This window comes from Salmo salar, chromosome 16 (assembly GCF_965601325.2).
Source record: "Salmo salar chromosome 16, fSalSal1, whole genome shotgun sequence".
NCBI classification, from domain to species: Eukaryota; Metazoa; Chordata; class Actinopteri; order Salmoniformes; family Salmonidae; genus Salmo; species Salmo salar.
In genome coordinates, this window is record NC_138306.1 from 32262132 (window position 1) to 32280672 (window position 18541).

Below are 18541 nucleotides of genomic sequence, written 5' to 3' on the forward strand. Positions count from 1 at the left end.
ATGTTGTGATAATTGCGTTGTTTGCTCTATAACCTGTTAGCTCATATGCCTTGCGACCGTGATATATAGGCCTAAAGGTCGAGACAATAAGAAGACACAGTGGCAGAATAAATTCAACCACACCTTTGTTTCATCACAAAACCGGAGAGCAACCTCTGTCCAGTGAAGTCGACAAAGCATATTGCAAACAGTTACAGGACCTACATCATGGTCAAGCAAGTTAATGTTTCCGACATTTTCGGACCACTAAACAACTATTGATTTAGAACCACGGAGAGTTACCGCAAGCCGCAAAGTAAATTGCCTCCACTATTTCAACATCAACATTTCAACATCATCCAATCACCTACGCTTAGTCTAATACAGTAACAACTAAAAGACACCAAAAACAATTTAGTCCAATCAATGTAAGCTAAATATGACGTGGCTGTCCATGGTGCTGATTTCTGTGTGTGCACGTTCGTGCAAGTAGAAAAAACATGTTGACTCACCCTACAGTACTTCTAGAGAAACGCCAATGCCATCCTCCTCTCATGTTGATTAAACGGTCTGTCACTCTGTCATACAGTACACGCTTTTATTTTTTGGTGTCCTAGGCTACCAGGTTAAAATGCTTGCTCGCTAGCCTAACTTCCTTTCATGAACAACGTTTGTTAACATTAGTCTTCTACAGCTAGCTACGTATTGAACTTCCACCCTCAGGCCAGGGGCACAATGTATGAATTAATGGTTGGATCAGAATCACTGTTAAAATCATTGGCCAGTACAGAGAATTGAGTAAAACCACAAGTCCAAATCCATATCTCCATCCATGGATAATTTAAGAAAGGGCCACTGGATGACAACACAGTGAGATGCAACAATTCCAGTTGTTTCTGTCAATGACGTATACTCTCAATGCGATTTGATAAGAGTGACACCAAATCCAAACTGACTTCCCTTCACACTTTTTTTGGGGTGTGCCAGGACCATTCGCAGTTGACATCACTCAGTTTAGTGCAACGCTAATTGGCTATTATTTTAAACTTTTTTTTATCAAGGGAGGCCAAATGCTCACCGGCGGCAACAATGTCATACTCGTTTGGACCAGACAGCATCTGATCTACACATACAGAGACAGAGGGACACTGTTTTGCCTGCTCGAATGCTTTCTCCGGTGAGATACATTCAGCCTCGTGTGAATTGAAGGACAATTATGAAACACAGAGAGAAGAAAGATAAATAATTTGTGTTTTTCTTTTTTTCTTAGTCAATTTTTTGGGGAAGCCTGGCTTCCCTTGGCTTCATGAATACACGTCACTGAACATTCATGTTCTGATCAAACGACCAATGTTTATCACTGCTAATTCTTACTTACAGTACTTCTTATGACTTAGTTACAGTTCATGAAGTGCAAGTTAGTGTACATGCATAGTAAAGATGATATTAATAGGCTTGCTTTGCTGGGGATGATTATCACTATGACTCACAATGTGTTGCAAATATTTAACATATTCCATACATCACTGAGAGCGATTTGTCATATTCCTGCAATTCCCGTGGGAGCTATGTCTCAAGGTGCCATTGCAGGGTACAGTCACCGGGGACAACGTGTCTTCCATTGATCGATCCTAGACCAGCGGTGGAAAAAGTACCCAATTGTCATACTTGAGTAAAGGTAAAGATACCTTAATAGAAAATGACTCAAGTAAAAAAAGTCACCCAGTAAAATACTACTTGAGTAAAAGTCTGAAAGTATTTGGTTTTAAATATACTTATGTATTAAAAGTAAATGTAATTGCTAAAATATACTTAAGTATCAACATGTAAAAGTATGAATCATTTCAAATTCCTTATATAAAGCAAACCAGGCGGGAGCATTTTCTTTAAAAAAGAAATTGCCAGGGGCATGCTCCAACACGCAGACATAATTTACAAACGAAGCATGTGTGTTTAGTGAGTCCGCCAGATCAGAGGCAGTAGGGATGACCAGAGATTTCTCTTGATAAGTGCATGAATTGGACCATTTTCCTGTCCTGCTAAGCATTCAAAATGTAAGGAGTACTTCTGGGTGTCAGGGAAAATGTATGGAGTAAAAAGTAAAGAATTTCATTAGAAATGTAGTGAAGTAAAAGTAGTCAGAAATATAAATATTAAAGTACAGATACCCAAAAAAACTACTTAAGTAGTACTTTCAAGTATTTTTACACCACTGTCCCAGACCCCCCCCCCCCCCCCCCCATCCCAGGTGGGCAACCATAAAATCTGCTGTCTACACAGAACAAAGCACCATGGACATAAGCTGCACTGACCTTGGGGTGATGGGAGCCAATGGAGTTATGTTCTTCCTCAATAGCCCTTTAGGAACACAACCACACACACACTGACACCACTGAATCACACACAACTCATTAGTGCTAGAGGACACAAGTTCCTGTAACTCCTCAGAACAGAAGTATCTCGGTCTATCCATAAATATTCATTCTCAGCCTTGACTAAGGGTGAAGAGTCGAGGTGTGTCAAGCTCAGCTGCCGTTTCATTTCACAGTGTTTGTTTAGGGACTCCACACCACGCTAAGTTCCTGCTGGAGAGAGGATGTGGGGAGTGGGTGAGGGGAGGAGGGTAATTATTTAATTATTGGGGCAGGGCTGATGTGAAGATGTGTGTGGAGAGCTCAGAGGGGCGTTGTCTGATGAATCATATGGTGGAGAGATTCAGGTGGAGAAATTAAATTCCTCCCCATGCCTCCCTGTATGCTCCTTAAAGACTGTAAACTCTACAGCAACCAAACCAGAAGCTTAATTTGCAAACAAAGGATTCAGGAGAGGCGCTTTATATTGCTTCACTTAATTGTGAAATTGTGGGATAAAGTGGATGCAATTCTCCTGGAGAGCCTGAACCTGATTTAATGAGGAATGAATGGCTGCTCCATATGCCTGTGTACTGCAGTGAACTACCTTTTGAACACTTTCAAACCACAGAGGCATAACTTCTGGAGGGGGGAGGAGAGTGAGGAGAAAGAGAGAGTGAGAAAGAAGCATATTGGTATGGGATGCTGCTTCCAAAGGTTGTGGTGTATGTGCATAAATTAAATTTTCTTTTTACACATAATTTTGACACGAAAATAACAGTTAGAGCTGAGGGATTGCTCTGATCCGCACTGACTGAAAGGAGGACTATCTAATGCTTGTGCCATCCGGAGGCTCACATGTTTAGATGAGATACTGGGCTACTCTCTGGAGAGCCTACCAGGGTAAAGCAGATGAGATTCATTCATGATTTATTTCCATCGGCATGTTTTCCCTATTAAATTCCCCAATGAATAGTAGGCTATTACATCAGCACCCTCCTTCAGAAGAGGGAATCAAGGTGGCTGTTTCAATTGTCCTGTTAAAGCATACAACTATTACAGAATACAGATACGCCAATATAATGCATAGGCTATTATGAGAACTAGACAAAGCACTTTGTTCATCTAGAATGTTTTATTCTTCTCAGACAACACACTGACGCTTCGACTGAGCGTGGCGATCTAGTGTAGTAGGCTAGGCTAACCGGTACCCAATAACAAAGTGCATGTGATTTCAAATGAATTAGATGACCATATAGTACACTATAGGGTAACTAGCCTCCCGGGGTAACTGCCCAATCCCCCATAGTTTGTTTGCCTAAGCATGACCATCATCCTCATACCACATTCTGACTAAACGTTGCTGTTTTTAGTGTCAGCAACTGGACATTGTTCTTAGGGGGCTAGTTACCCTAATATGGTCAAATGAGAGTAAAAAACAAAAGTCAATTGTTTACTTGAAATTAAAGTCAGTTGCCACATATCTTTACAATCATTTAATTTATTTTAATCCGTAAACTATTTTCCCCGTGTCAGAAAATTCATTTTCCATTCAAACATTTCATATATTCTAACTCAATAATTTCGTCCCTCGGCACCGAGCAAATTTGGAATTGGAACCTTTTCCGGTGTCCACTTCTGCGCGACTCGTTCCCCGATAATTACGAGACGCGTTTGATAAATGCCACTTGTGAACCCCCAACATAGTACTAACAAATTAAACAGTTATTTATATGGAAAAATGTACATTTCTAAAAGTAAACACTTACTCAGATAGAGAGCAACAGGCAAGAAAAGACACGCGTAATTCACGAGCGATACCATTCTGCTCAGGCCGCTCAACTCAGGAAAAAAAGACCACGTCCAAATGTTACAATCCGTTAGCTGAGCACAGCTACTTTGCCACCTGCCTAGGCACGGTAATACTACACAGGTGATACAGTATCTCGCATCATGCGCAAGAGAAGAGCGCCTACTTACTACCTATGTACATCATGTGCGCGTGTGAGGGAGGGCGCATTTGTGTGACCAGGGCAGACTCAATCTCATCTCTATGTATCATTAGATGGATATCGGTATATACCTCATAAGTGTTATTTTACTCTCAATATGCCAATAAACCCATGCTTGTCCTCATGAAAACAAACATTCGTATGTCAAAAACTTACCATCTTTGTTTTTTCGTGCGAGTTTACGCAACTGATTAAAACGCGGGCTATTTATTATCTTGACAAAATGTACAAACTTCATTGTGGTGTCAAATAGGAGACATGAGAAATAAAAAAAACACTGAAATCCATTGAAGTAATTTATTTTTTATTCCAAAATGTTGAGGGTAAAATATACAACATAATCCAAGCACAGGGAACAAAACGATCCAAATTGGTCAGGATAATATTCTTTGTAAACTAGGAAAAAAAAATATATACTGTATAGCGTTTATGTGCAAGCTTCCTATCAAAATACAGGTCTGTGATTCTTGCGGCTTAACCCTGATCAATATGAAACAAAAGTAAAACTACCTAAGAGCATGGAAACCATCCTGCTTTCACACTTCAGGTCACAATTGCTATTCCAAATGAACATTAGTTTAAGTGAATCGAGCACTCAGTTAAAAGGGTCCGTTTCCATCAATCCAGACGTAACTTTCAGTACAATAAAGGATGGATAGTCCACCTACCCGACCATGGACAGATTCGTCCTCTAACTCTCAACCTTGTGCAGAAAAATAAAAACGAGATTCATGTCTGCTTTACACAGCTTTGTGGCTTGGTAAAACAGATGGCTTATAAACCTTGAAGATAGTGGTTTGCCTTTTTAATGCATGATCTGCAGGGATTGGCAACTGTCGGCCCGCAGTCCTCCCCTTCGAAGGCCCGCGAATCAACCCCCCCCCCCCCCCGCCCCAAAAAGGGAACTCATTTGGGGTCTCAATTTACTGTTGCAAGTTAGAATAGTAGACTAAAGAAGGAGCAGTTTCGAAATGTGGTTGTGCATCAGCAGTTGTACTGTTGTCCGTTACTGATAGTAAGTGAATTTGCTCATGTCAGCAAAAATAAAAAATCTCCAGGTTAGTTTATCGACCAAATATCTAAACTAATCATGTTCTAATTAGCGTCGTCAGGGGTCCCAATTGATATTGTTAGTCTCACTGAGACACCATTTTAAAAACAGCAAAGCTCTTCTCCACCCCATGGAAAAACGTGTAGAATTGCAGCAACCTTGCGTTAAAAACGGCAACATTTACTCTACACCCCATGTCGAAATGCACGAAATTAACTAAAACGTAAAAAAAAAGTTATCTACTGTCAAGAGGGGGCACTAAGACGTTTTGCTTGCAATGTGTGTGGGGTATGGATGTGGGTACACAGACTCGAGTATCTGCAGCCCCTCATTTGTATCCCCCACCCCCAGCATGCAGGCATGCCTAGCGTTTTGTCTATCAATCAAATCAGCAGCTAAAGATGATCTGGCAACTATACACTGAGTGTACAAAACATTAAGGACACCGACTCTTTCCATAACAGACTGACCAGGTGAATCAAGGTGAAAGCTACTCCTTATTGATGTCACCTGTTAAATCCACTTCAATCAGTGTATCTGAAGGGGAGGGGGCAGGTTAAAGGATTTTTAAGCATTTGAGAGATGGATTGTGTATGTGTGCCATTCAGAGGTTGAATGGGCAAGACAAAAGATGTAAGTGCCTTTGAAAGGGGTATGGTAGTAGTTGTCAGACACCGATTTGTGTGAAGAACTGGAACACTGCTGGGGTTTATTCATGCTCAACAATGGTCCACCACCCAAAGGACATCCAGCCAACTTGACAACTGTGGGAAGCATTGGAGTCAACATGGGCCAGCATCCCTGTGGAACGCTTGACACCTTGTAGAGTCCATGTCCTGACCATTTAGGCTGGGAGAGGGAGAGTAAAGTATTAGGAAGGTGTTCTTAATGTTTTGTACACTCAGTATATCGTGTTCACTGATGAAACTCAGTAATTGAAGCAAAGAAAAACTGGAGTCAGGAATCACCTTTTAACAAGTCATGATAAATAAATTGGACCGCCAAAGGTGACCATCACTACAGTCAAACTAAAACATAATTCTGGCCTAGTTAAATAAGCATGCCGTTTCAGGACTAATGTGCAGTATACGGAATGGCAAGAAACACCTCCAAGCTTAAATCACACTGCCCTATGACACCTTATTCTGTTTTAGGTTTAAGGAATTTTAAAACAGATGACACCAGAACCACCATAAATAATAACTGTCCATGCAATTAGATGGCAAGACATCAATAGCAGAGATTGACATTTTGGTATACACTAGACAAGTTTAGAATAGATTTAAACGTTTCCTATCACTCATACAGTAAATTGGAATCACATACCCAAGCAAATTTAGATAAGACTTATTCTAGCAAGCCCCCATTGTCAAATAATGTTTGTATACTTAACGCACAGATTCTCTCTCGCTGTGCCATTTGAGCCCTTGTTTGCAAAAGAAGACATTGATGAGAGGTGCAAAAAAGCCCAGGCACCAACTTTTACAGTCAGGCAAATAGTTGGTTTACAAATGGCACAACAGACTAAAGGTGGTGGAGGGCAAATTCCCATGCGTGAAGTACAATAAGGCACTTTCTATAAAGGTTTTGTAGCACATTAAGGTTTTGAGATGGAAAACATACAAAGTGTTACTCACTTGAATCTGTGCAACTCGAATGGTTACAATAAACTGACCACAGTGGCAGAGCAGGCATTGTGCAGTTGACGTTCATAATGCAACCCAACATTGGAGTGTCAAAGGTCTGTACCAGGCCCCACCCCCCCAGTTTGGCTGTACTTTCCCACTAGACTTTGTAAGCTTCTATAGAAACCACGCTAAACAATAAATGTGATTGCATTTTCACAAAGGGCTGTCCTCTAGAGACCAGGATAAGTACATCAGGTTTACACACATTACTTGGGTATCCAAAAACAAGACATAATCAGTAACAATAATCTGTTAGAAGCATTTACTATGGATGACAATTACTTCAAATAAGTCTGAGGAAGTATACAAGTCATACAAATGTTAAGGATTGTTGAGATATATATATATATATAAAAAAAAAGGGGGCACAAAAGAAAATAAAGATTTTTCAGGGGCATGAGTGAATTTCACTGAGGTTCCATCAAAAAGAAAATAAAAAAAGTTGACCTTGACCCTATAAAACTGTACAAAGACAGCCATTTCAGTTTCTAAGACTCCACAAGCATACTCCTGTTCTCTTTACATAGTAATATGGTCAGTCTAATATATAGGAAAGAGCAGAGAAAGGCTTTATTACAATACTAACAGTGCAGATTCAAAGCCTACTGTAGAAGTCCCTCAAAGCAAAATACCATTCAGAACTTTGGATTGAACAAAATGGTTGAACATACAGAAAACATAATAGAACAAAGTGCCCATCCATCTGTTTCGACTGTCTACATTTAGGATTGTTTTTTTCTCTAACAAACTCTTGCTGCTATGACATGGAAATTGACTGAAATAAGCAAATGGCAACATTCATAGATCTTATGATGAACAGGGGGTTTCAAACTGAGAAAAATCCTTCAATCTACAAGTCCAAAAAGGGAAAAACCAGTCAGTTCTTGCCATTTTTACCACTTAAAAAATGAGGATAACAAAAAATAAATTCAATTGCAATGTATAATGCATCAGAGAGAGCTGAGGGTACAGGAAGTTTAGTGCAATTACACAACATGCTCACATCTCTAACTAAATGCCGCTCCCCTCAGCACCTCAATGAAACTCACTGCATGGGAGCAGAGCAGGAAGAGAAGGGGCTCCATCGATGGGCACCAAGTACAGAACTAGTGATTGACCAGGCCTTGAAGCATCATCACCAGGCGCCGGGCTCTCTTGCTAAGAGGACTGTGTGGGTCCTGCTGCAGGAACTGGAACAGTTTCTGTCGGACCTGGGACAGCACAGTACTCATGTGGTCTCTCGTCACCGGATCACCATGGTCCAGGTTCATCACAGCATCCTCCAAGTAACTGATACAGACAGAGAAGTTTACCGTGGGCTTTCAAAATCCTCAAATTGTACCATTTAAGCCAATAGTGTTATTGGCTTGTGTGTACCGACAAAGTCACCTTTATTTCCATGCACCCGGAGGCAAAGATTTGAATGGCTTGATTAAAACAGAGTAAATGCAGTGTTGTGGCTGATCACCCAGCAGCCCTGTCCCGTTATCCAATCCAGATGGATCAACCCAAATGAATCCCATCAGATTGGGTCTACAGATGTAAAATTAAAACAATCGAATGCATTTAAAACCTCTAAACACAGTTAACTCAATGGTAATGTTGGGGATTAAGAACCATTAATCTCCCTACGCTCAAAGTGCCCAATTACTCTAATTTCAGCTAAACCCATCCCCCCACACATTGAACAACAGCCAGCCCTATCAGGTCTCTTCTCTACTGAACCTGATATGACTTTAAAAGCCCTTGCACGCAAAGTACATTTTTGGGGGGACAATGACATGAAATGTGCATGATATAAGATATTAAATATTCAAGAGCAGCACATCTCTTCTGTAATATATCTTGCACACCTGGTTAAAAACAGTTGCACTGCAACAGCCAATCAATACCATGCATTAAGGCATTGGACTGTATGCAAACACCCTTTAGGTGTACAGCCTCAGCAGCCACACCCCACACACAGATTCAGTCCCACAGATGGTGTAGAACTCAACAGCTGGCCAGTATGAGGCTGATAGTTTTTAGGGTGCAATTCAAACTGGATTGAGACTGGTCATTTGAGCTTTTAAAGAGCATTAAAGGGACTTGGCACGTCATTGTCTGGACATTATTCCCATATTCATAGGCCCATCCTGTTCCCATAACACACATTTGTTAAGTGGGCCAGAAGGGTGAAAAGCATTACAGCTGCAGTTTGATACAGCTCAACATGGAGGAAATGCACCGAATGCTGATCTGCCGTTTGTCTGCAGTTTGTTCGGCGGGGCGTTTTAGGGACCACCTGACGTCTGACTGCCGACATTTCCTCGTGATTCAACATGTAGAATCAGATTGCAAATTACATCCGGCGCTCTAAATCAGAGGTGCTAAGTACTCTCAGCCGGCAAACGCTACGGGTGTGTCCGAGCCTTAAAGTGGCAACATGTAACATTTTGGGAGACCCAGCCAAATTCACAGACGTGAGTTATAGATATATCATTCTACTTGAAAGTAAGTCTAAGAAGCAGTAGGTCTGTTCTATGTGCTCAACTTAAATTTTGTTTTAGGGTCTTTTACACTGCATTCGGAAAGTACTCAGACCCCTTAACTGTTCCCAAATTTTGTGACGGTAGTCTTATTCTAAAATTGATTTAACAAATGTTTTTCCTCATCCACACACAATGATAAAGCGAAAACAGGTTTAGACATTTTTACAAGTGTATTAAAAATTAAGAGAAATATCTTATTTACAAGTATTCAGACCCTTTGCTATGAGACACGAAATTGAGCTCTGGTGCATCCTTTTCCATTTATCATCCTTAAGATGTTTCTACAACTTGGAATCCACCTGCAGTCAATTCAATTGATTGGACATGATTTGGAAAGGCACACACCTGTCTACATAAGGTCCCACAGTTGACAGTGCATGTCATAGCAAAAACCGAGCCATAAAGTCGAAGGAATTGTCTGTGGAGCTCAGAGACAAGATTGTGCCGAGGCACAGATCTGGGGAAGGGTAGCAAAAATTGTCTGCAATATTTAAGGTCCCCAAATACACTGTGGCCTCCATTCTTAAACGGAAGAAGTTTGGAACCACCAAGACTCATCCTAGAGCTGGCCCCCTGCCAAACTGAGCAATCGAGGGAAAAGGGCCTTTGTCACGGAGGTCACAGAGCTCCAGAGTTCCTCTGTGGAGATGAGAGAACCTTCCAGAAGGACAACCATCTCTGCAGCACTCCACCAATCAGGTCTTTATGGTAGAGTGACCAGACGGAAGCCACTCCTCAATGAAAAGCACGACTGCCCGCTTGGAGTTTGCCAAAAGGCACCTAAAGGACTCTCAGACAATGAGAAACAAGATTCTCTGGACTGACCAAGATTGAACTATTTTGCCTGAATGCCATGCGTCACATCTGGAGGAAACCTGGCACCATCCCTACAGTGAAGCATGGTGGTGGCAGCATCATGCTGTGGGGATGTTTTTCAGTGGCAGGGATTGGGAGACTAGTCAGAATTGAGGCAAAGATGAATTTAGCAAAGTACAGAGAGATCCTTGATGAAAACCTGCTCCAGAGACATCAGGACCTGACTGGGGTGAATGGTCACCTTCCATCAGGACAACGACCCTAAGCACACAGCTAAGACAACGCAGGGGTGGCTTTGGGACAAATCTCTGAATGTCCTTGAGTGGCCCAGCCAGAGCCTGGACTTGAACCCAACATCTCTGGAGAGACCTGAAAAGAGCTGTACAGCAACAGTCCCCATCCAACCTGACAGCGCTTGAGAGGATGTGCATAGAACGGGAGAAACTCCCCAAATATAGGCGTGCCAAGATTGTAGCGCCATACCCAAGAAGACTCGAGGCTGTAATTGATGCCAAACGTGCTTCAACAAAGTAATGAGTAAAGGCACTGAATACTCAGGTGAAATTTCCATTTTGTATTCTTTTTATATAAATTAGCAAAAGTAACAAAAAAACATCTTGCTTTTTCATTATGGGGTAGTGTGTGTAGATTGAGGGAAAAACATTTTTTTTTTTTAGAATAAGGTTGTAACGTAACAAAATGTGGAAAATGATGCCTGAATACTTTTGAATGCACTGTATTTTCATTTTTTTTGCACCAGCTTCCACCAGCTGAAACAATATTTTGGGTTATGGAAAATATATATTTAACATCTGTTTAGATAGTGTAGAGAATCATTGTACCATCTTATTTGGTCACAAACTGAAATTAGGCTAACTATTACAGTTTTAGCAACCAGGAAATTGTGTTGCGATTTCAGCATAGCGCAACTGTTAAGGGTAACTCTGCCACTTTTCAACCTCATTATCTACAGCACCTAACCAGTGTCTACATATGTAGAAAATAGGCGCATTTCTACATTGTACAGGTTGATAAATCACAGTTTCAATCCCAACCTGTGATATCATAGAGAAGCATTTTTTAGGACCTTCGACACTGGTTTGGTGCTGGAGATAATGAAAATGAGGTTGAGAAGTGTTCCTTATGGGAGGCTTTAAATTGTGTAAGAGCACAAACCTGATTAAGATCAAACAAAACAAATCTAATCTCAAGCTGCCCATGGCCGACTTATTACATCCAAGGTGTGTAAGAATTTACATTGATGTGTTTTGAGTGTGTGTGTTTATATGTTTTAGCATGGGTGCATAGAGGGGTCTATGAAGAGTTTGAGCATCAAATCTGTGGGTTATAACATGTTCCTGTGGGTGCACATGCATACCTGATCTTGAGCTCAGAGCGTGTGGCCAGGTTAGTGGATAGCTGCTGTATGAGGGACAGCAGCACTGGCTGGATCAGGGGGCAGGGATGCTGGCCAAACACCTGCTGGGAGTCGATGGTCTCGCACACATACAGAACCAGGTTTAGGTCAGAAGCTGACAGGGCCTACAGGGGAGGGGGTTGGAGGAGACGAGACCGATCAGACACCACAGGTATATTTTATATGATGCCCTCGGACATCCCCCATGCAGTGGACGGGAGAGGCTGTGAGACTGATGGGATGGGTAGGTGCTTGGGCGGTATCCAGATTATCATAGTCCTTTTCTCATGCCAGGATTTACGGTATTACCAGCATAGTACTACACAAGGGGCGCTAAAAAACACAAGAAAAGCCCATTGTGCCTCTACCAGAATACTAACAAAATTAGAAAAGCGAAATCACAGATGCTTTTAGCTAAATGCTAACAAGTAAAAACATACATAACTAATTGCAAAGACAGGCAAATCCAGCTCATAACGTTACACAGCCTAGCTAGTAGCTACCGAATTATATTTTCGGTGAGTGTGGACATTTACAAGCGAAAGTGAACAAAATAAATTGTGCAAATGAACAAAGTTGTGATGCATACTTTTCTGAAGGAAGAGCAGCATGTGTACACAGAGCAGAGGGGAGTAGAGGAGAGAACAGAGGAGGAAAAAAACACTAGTAGAAGCACAGGGGTAAAAATGGCAGCTGTACAGATAACAGAGCTCTGACTTCTCAAACACGGCAGAAAGACATAAGATATCTGATAGCAAACATTTAGTAGTAAATTTCATACAAGTGTTACTTCATCCCCTCACAACAGAGACTCACTGATAGATATAGAACTCTATGGACTCACCTGCTCCTGCTTTCTCCCATTGTGCCATTTACAAACATGTGACAGGCTCAACTGTTCTGGGGAACTACAGTAAGCTTCATCATGTAAAATAATGTGACCGGTGAAATGATGAACGCAATCTGTTTTATCTCCTAATGTACTGCACAATTTGACTGCAGGTATCAACTTAAAAAGTAGCTACAAATATTACATTTTAATGAAAAACTTCTGAAATAGTTGACGGTAATGAAAAACCCTCCCGTGTTTTTTTCCCCAAATACCCCGGTATACATCTTACAGTATACCGCCCAAGCCCATGACGGTGCATCGGGGAGCAGGACTCTCACCTGTTGGAAGGCCTGGTTGAGCTGTCCCTGCTGCAGCAGCTGCAGTATGTTGGCCTGCTGGGCCTGGTAGTCTAGGTGTGGGGTAGGGACGGGCGTGCCTGCAGCAGAGCGCATGGCCTGCATGATGCTGGAGGTCACAGCTGCCTGCTGCTCCTTCATGGCCATGCTCACCTCACCCTTCACTATGCGCTGCACCTGGGTCAGGATCGATTCTTGCAGGCTGGATGTAGGACAGAAGAAAATACGCACAGTTATATAAACAAGGAATACTATCAAAACATTTACAGTGCATTCAGAAACTATTCAGACCCCTTGACTTTTTCCACATTGTTAAGTTAGAGCCTTATTCTAAATTGATTAAACACATTCCCCCCCCCCTTATCTACACACACACACACACAACCCCCATAATGACAAAGCGATAACAGGTTTAGACATTTTTGCAAATGTATTAAAAATAAAACGCCTTCACATAAGTATTGAGACAATCTGCTATGAGACTCAAAATTGAGCTCAGGTCCATCCTGTTTCCATTGATCATCCTTGAGATGTTTCTACAACTTCATATGAGTCCACCTGTGGTCAATTCAATTGTTTGGACATGATTTGGAAAAGGCACACAACTGTCTATATAAGGTCCCACAGTTGACAGTGCATGTCAGAGCAAAAACCAAGCCGTAAGGTCGAAGGAATTGTCCGTAGAGCTCAGAGACAGGATTGTGCCGAGGGTACCAAAACATTTCTGCAGCATTGAAGGTCCCCAAGAACACAGTGGCCTCAATCATTCTTAAAATGGAAGAAGTTTGGAACCACCAAGACTCCTCTTAGAGTTGGCCGGCAGGCCAAACTGAGCAATCGGGGGAAAAGGGCCTTGGTCAGGGAGGTGACCAAGAAGCCGATGGTCACTGACAGAGCTCCAGAGTTCCTCTGTGGAGATGGGAGAACCTTCCAGAAGGACAACCATCTCTGCAGCACTCCACCAATCAGGCCTTTATGGTAGCATGGCCAGACAGAAGCCACTCCTCAGTAAAAGGCACATGACAGCCTGCTTGGAGTTGCCCAAAAGGCAGCTAAAGGATTCTCAAACCATGAGAAACAAGATTCTCTGGTCTGATGAAATCAAGATTGAACTCTTTGGCCTGAATGCCAATCGTCACGTCTGAAGGAAACCTGGCCCCATCCCTACTGTAAAGCAAAGTGGTGGCAGCATCCTGCTGTGGGGATGTTTTTCAGCGGCAGGGGAACTAGTCAGGATCGAAGTAAAGATGAATCGATCAAAGTACACAGAGATCCTTGATGAAAACCTGCTCCAGAGCACTCAGGACCTCAGACTGTGGCAAAGGTTTACCTTTCAACAAGACAACGACCCTAAGCACATAACCAAGACAACTCAGGAGTGGGTTTGGGACTAGTCTCTGAATGTCTTTGAGTGGCCAAGCCTTAGCCCGGACTTGAACCCGATGGCACATCTCTGAAGAGACCGGCAAATTTCTCCCAATCCAACCTGACAGAGCTTGAGAGGATCTTTAGAGAAGAATGAAACTCCAAATACAGGTGTGCCAAGCTTGTAGTGTCATACCCAAGAAGACACAAGGCTGTAATTGCTGCCAAAGGTGCTTCAACAAAGTACTGATTAAAGGGTCTGAATAGTTATTAAAACGTGAAATTTCCTTTATTTTTTATAAATTAGCACAAATTTCTAAAACCTGTTTTTGATTTGTCATTATGGGGTATTGATGGGGGAAAAAAACAATTTAATCAATTTTAGAATAAGGCTATAACCTAACAAAACATAGAAAAAGTAAAGCGGTCTGAATACTTTCCGAATGAATATACTGTAAATGCTTGAAAACTGGTCATTTCCCAAACACTTATGGCTCAATCGAAATTAAGCCCAGGATTAAGGCATTTGTTTTTCTACTCAACCAATCCATTACACAGCCACTCAACATGGCAACCCAAAATGCTTGCTAAGGCATCTATTAGGCATGTCTGATCAATCACAACAACAACAAAAAATGTAAAAGCCTGGTTGGACTTACTTTCCCACCGTCATGTTGAGCTGGTGCTGGACCTCCGAGCGGACACTTGCTGTGACAGTGGTGGCCAGCTGATCCGTAGAATTCTGGAACGTGTCAATCATCTGCTGCAGCTGGCCAATCATAGGGTCCTGGCCCTCCTGCTCACGCTGCTTCCTGCTCTTCATATGGGTCTCCAGTTGCTGGATATCTACAGAGGAAAACAAACAAACTCAGTACGACACAGTAAGATCTGTCAGGCATATTCAGATGTGCTGTTAGCGCAATATAAAAATCAGCTGAAAAAAAAATACAGCAAATGTTTATCAATACATACAAAGCCCACTGCTCTTAACATAGATGTATGACAAATGCAACAAGTTAAAAACTAGGCTAAGTCCATGACCTTGCTCTTAGGTGAAACTGCATAAAGCGAAGAAACAGCCTGAAACGCTGAGTGTTAACAGTTAGTAATAGGATTGTCATACACTCATGGGTTCCCTGCTTGAAGCTGTCATTGATCTGCTGGAACATAGACTGGCAGCCCCTCTCAAACACAGGCAGCACAATGCTCTGGAACGCATCCTTGTAGGCAGCCTGGATAGGCCCCTGCATTGCCTCAGCAGCTGCCCGGCCAATTGCATCTGTGGTGTTCTGCACAGAAAGGGATACAAAGTAATTTGTGTGTGTGCATTTTGACTGAAGACTGAATAAGTGAGCTATGAGAGTACTTTACATCCTTTGATCCAATGACCAACCTAGGCTCTAGAGCAGGGCATGCTAAACTTTTTGGGCCCAAGACCCCATTTTGATATCAGAAATCTTTTGCGATCCTACAGTTAAAAAGAGATGTAATCAACAGCCAATGTTAACTTTTTAATTTGGGGCTATATTAAAAATCACTGACACTTTTTCAAATTCAATCTGAAGGAAGTATAGTTTGAAGCAGGGGTTGGAACCTAAATTATTTACTAATCGTTTCATTCTGAACAGAACCATGCCCTTTTTTTGTTATTCGTTCCACTGTTCTGACTAGCAAAATAAAGTTTTGAACTGGTTCAATCCAAAGGTATCAGTTTATATAATTCCTTTTAAAACAAACCTCAAATATATATATTATTTTACATTTTGCGCAACATTAAATTACTTCACCAATCAGCATGGCTAGAGCAGCTTACTGTGGAGTGGTTAAGCAACTAAAACTGTATAGGAAAGTCATTAAGAGCAAATTGTATTTTGCAGTAAGAGCATGGTTTAATCATAATGCAAGACAAACAAACTGTGCTGTAGCGTGAGAGATGCAACTGTATTATAAAAATGTTCATAGGCGCTCCCCTCTGAACGTTATTAAATAATGGTTCTGTTCCGGAACAGTATAGATCACTTTCGTACTTTTGGGGTTCTGTTTCCTGAACCGGTTCCAACCATTGGTTTGAAGTTACTGAAATGCATCAGAAAGGTATTGGGAAGTTCAGGAAAACGTCAAGGAAGATCAGGCAATAACTGCGTATGATTTGTTTTTGTAGAAATTAACATTGTCTTCAATGATGTTCTTTCCTCTCCCCAGTTATTTGATGCAGATTTGGTGCCTGGTCCTGTCCACTCTGTTCTAACGACACCCGCAGGGCACGTGAGCATTGTAGAGGGAAAGAAGGCTTAGCTTGTGTCTCAGCTTTAAGCAAATGGGGTCATAATAGTTTATAGCCCCCATTGTTCAAAATGTAGAGCCACATTTTGTAGGAAGAAAACCAAAACCCCTGCTATAAGCAAATATGGAAGGTAAGTCACGTATCGTGGTTCTATGAACTAAGCAGCGCATTTTTTTTAAATCCCCCCCTGAATTTGTTGCCACTAACCTTTGACTTGACGACTTTGCTAACGTTCTCCTTCAGTGCTGCCTCCACAGCCGTCAGCTTAGCAGCGATGGTGTTATTCATCTGGGCAGTAACAGGTTCCAGACTCTTGATAATGGCTGTTTAGTAGCAAGGCCAAACATTTACTTCTCAGTGATTATACAGTTAACTTCATTTGATAAAAACTGTTGAATAAGTTAGGAAAAAGGAAGGAAGTGTACTGACTGGGAGGAACAGTTTTCTTCATCTCCTCTCGGAGAGTCTTGTCCAGACGGTTACACAGGGTGTTGTTGAGAGTTTGAGCCAGCTGCTGGGAGAGATGCTCCTGGAGTTGCTGGTTACGGTTCTGTCCCTCTGCTAGGATTCTCTCCATTCTCCTCTCTGAGAAACACCGCCGGGTCAAGGATCAAACAGTGGGTTGATGAGGATGTGCTTCTGCAACACGCAGAAATGGCTCTGGAATTTTCTGGTTGCTAAAACTAATAGTTGGCCTAATTTCAGTTTGTGTGACAAAATAAACAAATATTTTATTTTCAGCTGTTTCAAGCTGGTGTACAAAACTGAAAGACGCAAAAATTTTACTTGAGAACAGCCTTTCCTGTGGCTCAGTTGGTAGAGCAAGGTGTGTGCAACGCCAGGGTTGTGGGTTCGATTCCCACGGGGGGCCAGTACAATTTTTATTTTTTTTAAATGCATGAAATAAATGAAATGTATGTATTCACTATTGTAAGTCGTTCTGGATAAGAGCGTCTGCTAAATGACTAAAATGTAAATGTAAGAAGAATAGCAATAGCGCACATAGAAGTGATCTACCGCTTAGACTTGCTTTCAATGACAATGACAGACCAATAACTAATTTCTATGTGAATTTGGTCAGAAGTTTGGTCAGAAGTTACATATTGCAGCTTTAATTAGGCACCTAGATGTGAAAAGCGTCTTTATTCATGTGAATTGAATTCCATTTAAAACTACAATATCTACATTCATAACACTTCCCTATACACTACATGGCCAAAAGTATGGGGACACCTGCTCGTCGAACATCTCATTCCGAAATCATGGTATTAATATGGTGTTGGTCCCCCCTTTGCTGCTAGAACAGCCTCCACTCTTCTGGGAAGGCTTTCCACTAGAGGTTGGAAAATTGCTGCAGGGACTTCCATTCAGCCACAAGAGCATTAGTGAGGTCAGGCACTGATGTTGGGCGATTAGGCCGGGCTCGCAGTTGGCGTTCCAATTCATCCAAAAGGTATTCGATGGGGTTGAGGTCAGGGCTCTGTGCAGTCCAGTCAACTTCTTCCACACCGATTGACAAGACTTTTCTGTATGGACCTTTGTGCCCGGGGGCATTGTCATTCTGAAACAGGAAAAGGCCTTCCCAAAAACTGTTACAACAAAGTTGGAAGCACAGAACCATCTAGAATGTCATTTTATGCTGTAGCGTTAAGATTTCCCTTCATTGGAACTAAGGAGCTTAGCCCGAACCATGAAAAACAGCCCCAGACCATTTTTCCTCTTCCACTAAACTTTACAGTTAGCACTATGCATTTGGGCAGGTAGCGTTCCCCTGGCATCCGCCAAATCCAGATTTGTCCATCAGTGAAGCATGACTCATCACTCCAGAGAAAGCGTTTCCACTGCTCCCGAGTCCAATG

The 18541-nt window shown here is 41.9% G+C and overlaps 2 protein-coding genes across 3 annotated transcripts in view; both read right to left on the reverse strand.

Annotated features, from left to right (window-relative positions):
* nrn1la (neuritin 1-like a) overlaps positions 1–4318 on the reverse strand; it is a 46085-nt gene extending 41767 nt beyond the window's left edge. The window contains exon 1 of the mRNA XM_045696798.2: positions 4100–4318. Within this exon, the coding sequence (XP_045552754.1) occupies positions 4100–4154 (55 nt within the window). The 5' untranslated portion in view covers positions 4155–4318. The remainder of the gene's footprint in view (positions 1–4099) is intronic.
* A 311-nt stretch (positions 4319–4629) lies between these two features.
* The window catches only part of LOC106573747 (enhancer of mRNA-decapping protein 4), a 39809-nt gene continuing 25897 nt past the window's right edge, over positions 4630–18541 (reverse strand). For both annotated transcript variants that reach the window (XM_014149082.3, XM_014149081.3), the window contains exons 23-29: positions 17112–17267; positions 16890–17005; positions 15522–15687; positions 15058–15244; positions 13016–13235; positions 11807–11970; positions 4630–8371 (exon numbers count right to left, since the gene is read on the reverse strand). In XM_014149082.3, coding sequence (XP_014004557.1) covers positions 8188–8371; positions 11807–11970; positions 13016–13235; positions 15058–15244; positions 15522–15687; positions 16890–17005; positions 17112–17267 — 1193 coding nt within the window. In that variant the 3' untranslated portion in view covers positions 4630–8187. The remainder of the gene's footprint in view (positions 8372–11806; positions 11971–13015; positions 13236–15057; positions 15245–15521; positions 15688–16889; positions 17006–17111; positions 17268–18541) is intronic.